The sequence below is a fragment of the Oncorhynchus nerka genome, linkage group LG9b, assembly GCF_034236695.1.
Source record: "Oncorhynchus nerka isolate Pitt River linkage group LG9b, Oner_Uvic_2.0, whole genome shotgun sequence".
Lineage (NCBI taxonomy): Eukaryota > Metazoa > Chordata > Actinopteri > Salmoniformes > Salmonidae > Oncorhynchus > Oncorhynchus nerka.
This window is the reverse complement of record NC_088424.1, coordinates 46,205,680-46,218,332: the sequence shown is the minus strand read 5'-3', so window position 1 is coordinate 46,218,332 and position 12,653 is coordinate 46,205,680. Positions and strand designations below refer to the sequence as shown.

Sequence of the window (12,653 nt, the reverse complement as noted above, 5' to 3'; positions counted from 1 at the left end):
GGTGCACCCAGGTTAAATAACACCAACATCATTGCTTGCCTGCATGACCTTTGTGCAGTTAAAAGAAAATGCCATGCTTGCTAACTTGGGGCGGCAGGGTAGCCTAGTGGTTAGAGCGTTGGACTGGTAACTGCCGAGCTGACAAGGTAGAAATCTGTCGTTCTGCCCCTGAACAGGCAGTTAACCAACTGTTCCTAGGCCGTCATTGAAAATAATAATTTGTTCTTGCCTAGTTTAAATAAAGGTAAAATAAATGTGACTATTTTCTAGACAACAATAAAACATTTTACCAAGCAATATAAATAAATGCTCAGTAGTGAGTGATCAACAAACGTCTCCTGTCATCACCAGACTGTCCATTTAAATCGTGTCAAGATGATGCGTTCACGACCGGGTTTGTTTTTACGTCGTCGCCATGGGATCTGAAGGTCCTGGGTTCGCTTCTAGGAGGAGACATTACGACCATTCTTCCGTGCGTAGTTTTGACACACAGTCCCGACACACACACGATGTTAAAAGAGCATCTTTGAGTACCATTGGACAGAGACTGGTGTGTGTGTGTACTACTGCGCTACCTCCTACGCTACATCCCAGGAACACGCTGCTTAATGGCAAGGTGGGAGGATTGTGTTCCCTGAAATGCGTACACCAGCTGATTGACGGAGCGCCACGACCTCTCTACACACTTTAAAAAAAATCTGTATCCCCCAGGAGACCCTCTCCAGGATCCTGTCTTCTGGGCTCCGGGTCTTACTGTATCCCCCAGGAGACCCTCTCCGGGATCCCGTCTTCTGGGCCTTACGGTATCCCCCAGGAGACCCTCTCCAGGATCCCGTTTTCTGGGCCTTACGGTATCCCCCAGGAGACCCTCTCCAGGATCACGTTTTCTGGGCCTTACGGTATCCCCCAGGAGACCCTCTCCGGGATCCTGTCTTCTGGGCCTTACGGTATCCCCCAGGAGACCCTCTCCGGGATCCCGTTTTCTGGGCCTTACGGTATCCCCCAGGAGACCCTCTCCGGGATCCTGTCTTCTGGGCCTTACGGTATCCCCCAGGAGACCCTCTCCGGGATCGGGTCTGGCTGTTTCCTGTGAGGATCAAACACTGAACTCACTCCTGTTACCATCCCCAAATATACAGGAGTCCTTTCCTCCCCCAGTCTCTTCCCAGTGTGCTGCCCTTCTGGCAGCTTTATGGGACTTGAACAGCTTGTGTGCAATCAGCCCTTGATTACTCACCAATCCCCAATCAGCCCCAATTAGTCCTGGCCAGAGAACCCGTCGTGGCCTGGCACGTCCAGCAGATGGCGCCATCGCCTCGTGATGTTTACTCCGTCTGTCACCAGGCCTCGACGAGTCTCCCCCTGGTGGCTGACCTGCTGTACGACACAGTATGTGGCGTAGGCTACATGGTGACTATTGTGTGTATTTTCCAGGAACTTCCTCTTTCCTCATATTGTCTTGTTAAAAGAGAGCTGGAACATTTACCCTGATTTCTCCTTATTGGCTTAAATGGGTTTCTGTTTTTTTTTTTTTTCGCTTCTCTCTGGAAAATCAGCTGTTAATGTTAAATAAATACTAACAACTGCATTATTTCTGTTGCCATTTGTTATTTTTGTGTATTTTTTAATTTGACTTGTATTGCTGTGTTATGATGTATTATAATGTTGTGTTTTACACCTTCTGGTGAAAAAACCAAGGAAATTAGATGATTAGGCTGTTTGAGAGGTTTTGAATCCTAAACAACCTGCATACACACTGTTTGAAGTGCAATAGACCAATATACAGTAGCTTCTGTAGTAGGTTAAAGCTGTGTGCTGAAAACCCTTGGCAGAGCATGGGTGGGGTAGGCATTGTGGTGCTGAAAACCCTTGGCAGAGCATGGGTGGGGTAGGCATTGTGGTGCTGAAAACCCTTGGCAGAGCATGGGTGGGGTAGGCATTGTGGTGCTGAAAACCCTTGGCAGAGCATGGGTGGGGTAGGCATTGTGGTGCTGAAAACCCTTGGCAGAGCATGGGTGGGGTAGGCATTGTGGTGCTGAAAACCCTTGGCAGAGCATGGGTGGGGTAGGCATTGTGGTGATGTAAACCCTTGGCAGAGCATGGGTGGGGTAGGCATTGTGGTGCTGAAAAACCTTGGCAGAGCATGGGTGGGGTAGGCATTGTGGTGCTGAAAACCCTTGGCAGAGCATGGGTGGGGTAGGCATTGTGGTGCTGAAAAAAGCATGGGTGGGGTAGGCATTGTGGTTGAAAACCCTTGGCAGAGCATGGGTGGGGTAGGCATTGTGGTGCTGAAAACCCTTGGCAGAGCATGGGTGGGGTAGGCATTGTGGTGCTGAAAACCCTTGGCAGAGCATGGGTGGGGTAGGCATTGTGGTGCTGTAAACCCTTGGCAGAGCATGGGTGGGGTAGGCATTGTGGTGCTGTAAACCCTTGGCAGAGCATGGGTGGGGTAGGCATTGTGGTGCTGTAAACCCTTGGCAGAGCATGGGTGGGGTAGGCATTGTGGTGCTGTAAACCCTTGGCAGAGCATGGGTCGGGTAGGCATTGTGGTGCTGTAAACCCTTGGCAGAGCATGGGTGGGGTAGGCATTGTGGTGCTGTAAACCCTTGGCAGAGCATGGGTGGGGTAGGCATTGTGGTGCTGTAAACCCTTGGCAGAGCATGGGTGGGGTAGGCATTGTGGTGCTGTAAACCCTTGGCAGAGCATGGGTGGGGTAGGCATTGTGGTGCTGTAAACCCTTGGCAGAGCATGGGTGGGGTAGGCATTGTGGTGCTGTAAACCCTTGGCAGAGCATGGGTGGGGTAGGCATTGTGGTGCTGAAAACCCTTGGCAGAGCATGGGTCGGGTAGGCATTGTGGTGCTGTAAACCCTTGGCAGAGCATGGGTGGGGTAGGCATTGTGGTGCTGTAAACCCTTGGCAGAGCATGGGTGGGGTAGGCATTGTGGTGCTGAAAACCCTTGGCAGAGCATGGGTGGGGTAGGCATTGTGGTGCTGTAAACCCTTGGCAGAGCATGGGTGGGGTAGGCATTGTGGTGCTGTAAACCCTTGGCAGAGCATGGGTGGGGTAGGCATTGTGGTGCTGTAAACCCTTGGCAGAGCATGGGTGGGGTAGGCATTGTGGTGCTGTAAACCCTTGGCAGAGCATGGGTGGGGTAGGCATTGTGGTGCTGTAAACCCTTGGCAGAGCATGGGTGGGGTAGGCATTGTGGTGCTGTAAACCCTTGGCAGAGCATGGGTGGGGTAGGCATTGTGGTGCTGTAAACCCTTGGCAGAGCATGGGTGGGGTAGGCATTGTGGTGCTGTAAACCCTTGGCAGAGCATGGGTGGGGTAGGCATTGTGGTGCTGTAAACCCTTGGCAGAGCATGGGTGGGGTAGGCATTGTGGTGCTGTAAACCCTTGGCAGAGCATGGGTGGGGTAGGCATTGTGGTGCTGTAAACCCTTGGCAGAGCATGGGTGGGGTAGGCATTGTGGTGCTCATGTGAATTTCCTTTATTTTCCTGCTTCAGACCAATGCCTACTTCTCACATAAAACACATGTTTTTGTGTTTTGAATCATCCTATATTAATCTGTGGTTGCAGGTGTACGTACTGAAGAGACCTCATGTGGATGAGTTCCTGCAGAAGATGGGAGAGCTGTTTGAATGTGTTCTCTTCACGGCTAGTCTTGCAAAGGTACTTTCAACAACTCTAATCCTTTGTCACTTGTCTGGCATACTCTGGTACTTTACTATAGGGAATAGGGTGCATACTCTAGTAGTCTACTATAGGGAATAGGGTGCATACTCTAGTAGTCTACTATAGGGTGCATACTCTAGTAGTCCACTATAGGGTGCATACTCTAGTAGTCCACTATAGGGTGCATACTCTAGTAGTCTACTATAGGGAATAGGGTGCATACTCTAGTAGTCGACTATAGGGAATAGGGTGCATACTCTAGTAGTCTACTATAGGGAATAGGGTGCATACTCTAGTAGTCCACTACAGGGAATAGGGTGCATACTCTAGTAGTCCACTAGGGAATAGGGTGCATACTCTAGTAGTCCACTATAGGGAATAGGGTGCATACTCTAGTAGTCCACTATAGGGAATAGGGTGCATACTTGTGTAGTCCACTATAGGGAATAGGGTGCATACTCGTGTAGTCCACTATAGGGAATAGGGTGCGTACTCTTGTAGTTCACTATAGGGAATCAGGTACATACTCTAGTAGTCTACTATAGGGAATAGGGTGCATACTCTAGTAGACTACTATAGGTTGCATACTCTAGTAGTCCACTACAGGGAATAGGGTGCATACTCTACTATTCCACTATAGGGAATATGGTGCATACTCTAGTAGTCTACTATAGGGAATAGGGTGCATACTCTAGTAGTCTACTATAGGGAATAGGGTGCATACTCTAGTAGTCCACTATAGGGAATAGGGTGCATACTCTAGTCCACTATAGGGAATAGGGTGCATACTCTAGTAGTCCACTACAGGGAATAGGGTGCATACTCTAGTAGTCCACTATAGGGAATAGGGTGCATACTCTAGTCCACTATAGGGAATAGGGTGCATACTCTAGTAGTCCACTACAGGGAATAGGGTGCATACTCTAGTAGTCCACTATAGGGAATAGGGTGCATAATCTAGTAGTCCACTATAGGGAATATGGTGCATACTCCAGTAGTCTACTATAGGGTGCATACTCTAGTAGTCCACTATAGGGAATAGGGTGCATACTCTAGTCCACTATAGGGAATAGGGTGCATACTCTAGTAGTCCACTACAGGGAATAGGTGCATAATCTAGTAGTCCACTATAGGGAATAGGGTGCATACTCTAGTAGTCCACTATAGGGAATATGGTGCATACTCCAGTAGTCTACTATAGGGTGCATACTCTAGTAGTCCACTATAGGGAATAGGGTGCATACTCTAGTAGTCTACTATAGGGAATAGGGTGCATAATCTGTAGACTACAATAGGGAATAAGGTCTATACTCTTGTAGTCCACTTTAGGGAATAGGGTGCATACTCTAGTAGTCCACTATAGGGAATAGGGTGCATACTCTAGTAGTCCACTATAGGGAATATGGTGCATACTCTAGTAGTCCACTATAAGGAATAGGGTGCATACTCTAGTAGTCCACTATAGGGAATAGGGTGCATACTCTACTAGTCCAATATAGGGAATATGGTGCATACTCTAGTAGTCCACTATAAGGAATAGGGTGCATACTCTAGTAGTCCACTCTAGGGAATAGGGTGCATACTCTAGTAGTCCACTATAGGGTGCATACTCTAGTAGTCCACTATAGGGAATAGCTTGCATACTCTAGTAGTCTACTATAGGGAATAGGGTGCATACTCTAGTAGTCCACTATAGAGAATAGGGTGCCATTTGGGACATGGCTCTGTTCTCATTGTTTTGGTTTCTGTTTCTTCTGTCCCACCTCCTGTCTTCTGTTCTTCCTGTGTTAATATCTATCTACTCCCTTCTGTTCTTCCTGTGTTAATATCTATCTACTCCCTTCTGTTCTTCCTGTGTTCATATCGATCTACTCCCTTCTGTTCTTCCTGTGTTCATATCGATCTACTCCCTTCTGTTCTTCCTGTGTTAATATCTATCTACTCCCTTCTGTTCTTCCTGTGTTCATATCAATCTACTCCCTTCTGTTCTTCCTGTGTTCATATCGATCTACTCCCTTCTGTTCTTCCTGTGTTAATATCTATCTACTCCCTCCTCTTGTCCATCTCTTTGAGCCGATCTCTGTCTGGGCAAGTGTCAACTGTCTGTGTGGTAAATGAGCGTCTCCCATTTTCAAAGTTTCCTACCCTTCAGTAGTGGGATCTCCCTGTCCTACGGAGACTACCAACCATGTCAGTAAGCAGCTGTATTAAATCACTAAGATGTGCTAGTCTAGCCTGGGTACCAGTCTGTTTGTGCCATCATGTCACTCCTTTTCGTGCCAAAGGTTTGATAGCATGATTGCGTTAACAGGCTAGTTAGTGGTAGTTGTAACACGGTAGCTTCAGAGCTTCCTGCTTCCATCTCTGTACAGTGTCTTCTTTGACCTTTTGATGTCTGACCCCTGACCTGTAGTAGTAACCTTTTTGACCTGTGTGTGTCCAGTATGCTGACCCTGTGGCGGATCTTCTGGACCAATGGGGTGTGTTCCGAGCCCGTCTGTTCCGGGAGTCATGTGTGTTTCACCGGGGGAACTATGTTAAGGACCTAAGCAGGCTGGGTAGAGAGCTCAGTAACGTCATCATCCTGGACAACTCTCCTGCCTCCTACATCTTCCACCCCGAGAACGCTGTGAGTTCGCTAGTTACGCCTGTCTGTGGCAGACAACTCTCCTGCCACTGGCCTAGTGATCTTCCTTTGGAGCTACTGACTCCGCCAGGTTTTATTCCAGCCCTGCTCTAACACACGCGATTCTTCTAATCAGCTGCTGATCTAGACGTTGATCACTTGAATCAGGTGTGTTTAGTGCAGGGCCGGAACCAAAAGCAGTAGATCCAACTGAACCAGTATGTGCTGTCTGTCTCCTCAGGTGCCGGTCCAGTCGTGGTTTGATGATCTAAGCGACACAGAGCTACAGGACCTGCTGCCCTTCTTCGAGGGCCTGAGCAGAGAGGAAGAGGTGTATGGTGTGTTGCAGAACCTCCGGGGCAGGTAGCACCAGGGTAACGCCATCTTCCTCCTTTCTCTCTTTCTTTCTTTCTCTCTCTCTTTCTCTCTCTCTCTCTCTCTCTCTCTCTCTCTCTCTCTCTCTTCTCTTTCTCTCTCACTCTGCCTCTTTAGTGACACACCATCGCTCAGGCTTAGACAGATTTCCCGGCCTCCGGCCCCTAGGGGCAACCTGGAGTCACACTGTGGATTGTAGTGTGTAACCCAACACCAGACACCCCAAACAGTGCACCTCTCTCCGCTATGGTATCCTCTCCTAGAGGCTGGGGTCTCACTGTAGTCAGAGTGGAGAATACTCCAACTCCCATGGAGCACAGTGGCGGAACCAGGAAGCTCGACTGTGACATCATCGGTTAGAAGATTTGTATGGAGCGGCAGAATGCGTTTTTGATTTGAGGGAATGGACGCAAAGGAAGAAACTCTAGTCTTTTGTTGTGACACCGACTAACAGGCAGAGTTGTTACTTTTAACCAAAAATCTATATTTTGTGTGGAAATGTGTTTTTTGTTGTTGTGAAGATAACCGATAAATTCAGTCTGAGTATTAGGTCCTTGTATTGTTGCTATGCATCAGGCAGTGTCTGGTAGTTTGAAAGGACTGTGATTTACTGTTTTCCTTTTCTTACCGAATGAAGTGCCTTGTTTGAATGTGGTTATGAGGAGATATTTTGTACATGGCATATTTTCAGAATACTTCTTCAGTCTTTTTATTGAATTCTGTCTATACTTTAAAATGGAGACCGCTATGATTCTTTATAACAAACCACTGTTAAGTTTAGGAGGTTGTCATACCTTGTATTGGTTACATGTTATATTCTCTTCTTTTTGACACCCTATAAGCGTTTTATTTTCTCTTTATCTTGCTGTCTTCACTATACCTTAGAATAGTGTATTATGGTTAATTTGTTTTAAGAAGCAAAGGAATATGTAACTTTCTACATAGCAATTATTAGGCTGAATTTTGGGAAAAACATCCTGAACCATAGTTGAATTTGTGCCAACATTTCTCAATGTATTTCTTTTATTCCTTTTTGCCAAAAAGTGATTTCAATTGTTAAAATCTAAGTAGGGGTTTAGCTCAATCTATTTTAAGGAGTTTTGCCAGTTAACGAATACCATTCAGTTATGTTTTGAAGTGAATGAATCCTACTTTGTTAGCAATCCAGTTAATTATTTTAGTCTGCTGGTTTTTAACTAGCATGCAAGTCATTTTATTTCTGCACATGGATATAAGTCTAGCAACAAATAAAAAATATCCTTCGGGAGGCGGTAACCCATACAAATCCCCCCCCGCCCCCAGTGGTCCACTGTTGCCATGGTATCCCTCTCATTGTTTCCAGTGATCTGGAGTGCGTCCCAAACGTCCCTATTCCCTATTTAGTGCACTACTGTTGACCATGGTCCAAAGTAGTGCACTACATTGGAGTTAGGGTGTAGTTTGGGATGCAGTCCTGATGTTGTACAGTATTCTAATGGGTAGAGTGCCATGTTTCTCCTCACCACAGTGCCTGACTTGAGTCCTGAGGACACACACGGAAACAGTACTGTAACCATGGGCAATAACTTTCAGGAGACTCAACCTGGGTCAGTGTTAGGGCAGAGTGTCCCCCCCCCTCCCATACCATGTGACCTGATCAGGAAATACTCTGGCCCCATTGTTATTGGCTATTACTAGGGCCTGTTGTTATTGGCTATTACTAGGGCCTGTTGTTATTGGCTATTACTAGGGCCTGTTGTTATTGGCTATTACTAGGGCCTGTTGTTATTGGCTATTACTAGGGCCTGTTGTTATTGGCTATTACTAGGGCCTGTTGTTATTGGCTATTACTAGGGCCTGTTGTTTATTTAGGGCCTGCTATTACTAGGGCCTGTTGTTATTGGCTATTACTAGGGCCTGTTGTTATTGGCTATTACTAGGGCCTGTTGTTATTGGCTATTACTAGGGCCTGTTGTTATTGGCTATTACTAGGGCCTGTTGTTATTGGCTATTACTAGGGCCTGTTGTATTAATTTATTTTGGCGCGTTACAAAATACAAATTCAACAATTTACAAATACATTTTCAATAAAAAAACGGTCACATTCCTCAGCAAGGTGGTCCCATTCAACATGTTGAACTGCCGAGAGGCACCAGAACATCCTGTTGTAGAGAACTGGTCCTCATTCAACATGTTGAACTGCCGAGAGGCACCAGAACATCCTGTTGTAGAGAACTGGTCCTCATTCAACATGTTGAACTGCCGAGAGGCACCAGAACATCCTGTTGTAGAGAACTGGTCCTCATTCAACATGTTGAACTGCCGAGAGGCACCAGAACATCCTGTTGTAGAGAACTGGTCCTCATTCAACATGTTGAACTGCCGAGAGGCACCAGAACATCCTGTTGTAGAGAACTGGTCCTCATTCAACATGTTGAACTGCCGAGAGGCACCAGAACATCCTGTTGTAGAGAACTGGTCCTCATTCAACATGTTGAACTGCCGAGAGGCACCAGAACATCCTGTTGTAGAGAACTGGTCCTCATTCAACATGTTGAACTGCCGAGAGGCACCAGAACATCCTGTTGTAGAGAACTGGTCCTCATTCAACATGTTGAACTGCCGAGAGGCACCAGAACATCCTGTTGTAGAGAACTGGTCCTCATTCAACATGTTGAACTGCCGAGAGGCACCAGAACATCCTGTTGTAGAGAACTGGTCCTCATTCAACATGTTGAACTGCCGAGAGGCACCAGAACATCCTGTTGTAGAGAACTGGTCCTCATTCAACATGTTGAACTGCCGAGAGGCACCAGAACATCCTGTTGTAGAGAACTGGTCCTCATTCAACATGTTGAACTGCCATGTTGAACTGCCGAGGCACCAGAACATCCTGTTGTAGAGAACTGGTCCTCATTCAACATGTTGAACTGCCGAGAGGCACCAGAACATCCTGTTGTAGAGAACTGGTCCTCATTCAACATGTTGAACTGCCGAGAGGCACCAGAACATCCTGTTGTAGAGAACTGGTCCTCATTCAACATGTTGAACTGCCGAGAGGCACCAGAACATCCTGTTGTAGAGAACTGGTCCTCATTCAACATGTTGAACTGCCGAGAGGCACCAGAACATCCTGTTGTAGAGAACTGGTCCTCATTCAACATGTTGAACTGCCGAGAGGCACCAGAACATCCTGTTGTAGAGAACTGGTCCTCATTCAACATGTTGAACTGCCGAGAGGCACCAGAACATCCTGTTGTAGAGAACTGGTCCTCATTCAACATGTTGAACTGCCGAGAGGCACCAGAACATCCTGTTGTAGAGAACTGGTCCTCATTCAACATGTTGAACTGCCGAGAGGCACCAGAACATCCTGTTGTAGAGAACTGGTCCTCATTCAACATGTTGAACTGCCGAGAGGCACCAGAACATCCTGTTGTAGAGAACTGGTCCTCATTCAACATGTTGAACTGCCGAGAGGCACCAGAACATCCTGTTGTAGAGAACTGGTCCTCATTCAACATGTTGAACTGCCGAGAGGCACCAGAACATCCTGTTGTAGAGAACTGGTCCTCATTCAACATGTTGAACTGCCGAGAGGCACCAGAACATCCTGTTGTAGAGAACTGGTCCTCATTCAACATTCAGAACATGTTGTAGAGAACTGGTCCTCATTCAACATGTTGAACTGCCGAGAGGCACCAGAACATCCTGTTGTAGAGAACTGGTCCTCATTCAACATGTTGAACTGCCGAGAGGCACCAGAACATCCTGTTGTAGAGAACTGGTCCTCATTCAACATGTTGAACTGCCGAGAGGCACCAGAACATCCTGTTGTAGAGAACTGGTCCTCATTCAACATGTTGAACTGCCGAGAGGCACCAGAACATCCTGTTGTAGAGAACTGGTCCTCATTCAACATGTTGAACTGCCGAGAGGCACCAGAACATCCTGTTGTAGAGAACTGGTCCTCATTCAACATGTTGAACTGCCGAGAGGCACCAGAACATCCTGTTGTAGAGAACTGGTCCTCATTCAACATGTTGAACTGCCGAGAGGCACCAGAACATCCTGTTGTAGAGAACTGGTCCTCATTCAACATGTTGAACTGCCGAGAGGCACCAGAACATCCTGTTGTAGAGAACTGGTCCTCATTCAACATGTTGAACTGCCGAGAGGCACCAGAACATCCTGTTGTAGAGAACTGGTCCTCATTCAACATGTTGAACTGCCGAGAGGCACCAGAACATCCTGTTGTAGAGAACTGGTCCTCATTCAACATGTTGAACTGCCGAGAGGCACCAGAACATCCTGTTGTAGAGAACTGGTCCTCATTCAACATGTTGAACTGCCGAGAGGCACCAGAACATCCTGTTGTAGAGAACTGGTCCTCATTCAACATGTTGAACTGCCGAGAGGCACCAGAACATCCTGTTGTAGAGAACTGGTCCTCATTCAACATGTTGAACTGCCGAGAGGCACCAGAACATCCTGTTGTAGAGAACTGGTCCTCATTCAACATGTTGAACTGCCGAGAGGCACCAGAACATCCTGTTGTAGAGAACTGGTCCTCATTCAACATGTTGAACTGCCGAGAGGCACCAGAACATCCTGTTGTAGAGAACTGGTCCTCATTCAACATGTTGAACTGCCGAGAGGCACCAGAACATCCTGTTGTAGAGAACTGGTCCTCATTCAACATGTTGAACTGCCGAGAGGCACCAGAACATCCTGTTGTAGAGAACTGGTCCTCATTCAACATGTTGAACTGCCGAGAGGCACCAGAACATCCTGTTGTAGAGAACTGGTCCTCATTCAACATGTTGAACTGCCGAGAGGCACCAGAACATCCTGTTGTAGAGAACTGGTCCTCATTCAACATGTTGAACTGCCGAGAGGCACCAGAACATCCTGTTGTAGAGAACTGGTCCTCATTCAACATGTTGAACTGCCGAGAGGCACCAGAACATCCTGTTGTAGAGAACTGGTCCTCATTCAACATGTTGAACTGCCGAGAGGCACCAGAACATCCTGTTGTAGAGAACTGGTCCTCATTCAACATGTTGAACTGCCGAGAGGCACCAGAACATCCTGTTGTAGAGAACTGGTCCTCATTCAACATGTTGAACTGCCGAGAGGCACCAGAACATCCTGTTGTAGAGAACTGGTCCTCATTCAACATGTTGAACTGCCGAGAGGCACCAGAACATCCTGTTGTAGAGACTCTGTAGGTTGTTCCATACATGGACATCCTGTTGTAGAGACTCTGTAGGTTGTTCCATACATGGACATCCTGTTGTAGAGAACTCTGTAGGTTGTTCCATACATGGACATCCTGTTGTAGAGAACTCTGTAGGTTGTTCCATACATGGACATCCTGTTGTAGAGGACTCTGTAGGTTGTTCCATACATGGACATCCTGTTGTAGAGGACTCTGTAGGTTGTTCCATACATGGACATCCTGTTGTAGAGACTCTGTAGGTTGTTCCATACATGGACATCCTGTTGTAGAGAACTCTGTAGGTTGTTCCATACATGGACATCCTGTTGTAGAGAACTCTGTAGGTTGTTCCATACATGGATATCCTGTTGTAGAGAACTCTGTAGGTTGTTCCATACATGGACATCCTGTTGTAGAGAACTCTGTAGGTTGTTCCATACATGGATATCCTGTTGTAGAGAACTCTGTAGGTTGTTCCATACATGGACATCCTGTTGTAGAGAACTCTGTAGGTTGTTCCATACATGGATATCCTGTTGTAGAGGACTCTGTAGGTTGTTCCATACATGGACATCCTGTTGTAGAGGACTCTGTAGGTTGTTCCATACATGGATATCCTGTTGTAGAGAACTCTGTAGGTTGTTCCATACATGGATATCCTGTTGTAGAGAACTCTATAGGTTGTTCCATACATGGATATCCTGTTGTAGAGAACTCTGTAGGTTGTTCCATACATGGACATCCTGTTGTAGAGAACTCTGTAGGTTGTTCCAT

The 12,653-nt window shown here is 46.9% G+C and overlaps 1 protein-coding gene across 3 annotated transcripts in view; it reads left to right on the top strand.

Moving 5' to 3' along the window:
• Positions 1 to 7,976, top strand: part of LOC115114788 (CTD small phosphatase-like protein) — a 49,840-nt gene extending 41,864 nt beyond the window's left edge. For 2 of the 3 annotated variants that reach the window (XM_029643289.2, XM_029643291.2), the window contains 3 exons: positions 3,583 to 3,675; positions 6,122 to 6,307; positions 6,546 to 7,976. In XM_029643289.2, the coding sequence (XP_029499149.1) occupies positions 3,583 to 3,675; positions 6,122 to 6,307; positions 6,546 to 6,671 (405 nt within the window). In that variant the 3' untranslated portion in view covers positions 6,672 to 7,976. Of the gene's footprint in view, positions 1 to 711; positions 1,575 to 3,582; positions 3,676 to 6,121; positions 6,308 to 6,545 lie in introns of those variants that run through there. The other variant, XM_029643290.2, reaches the window with a different exon arrangement.
• The last annotated feature ends 4,677 nt before the right edge of the window (positions 7,977 to 12,653 follow it).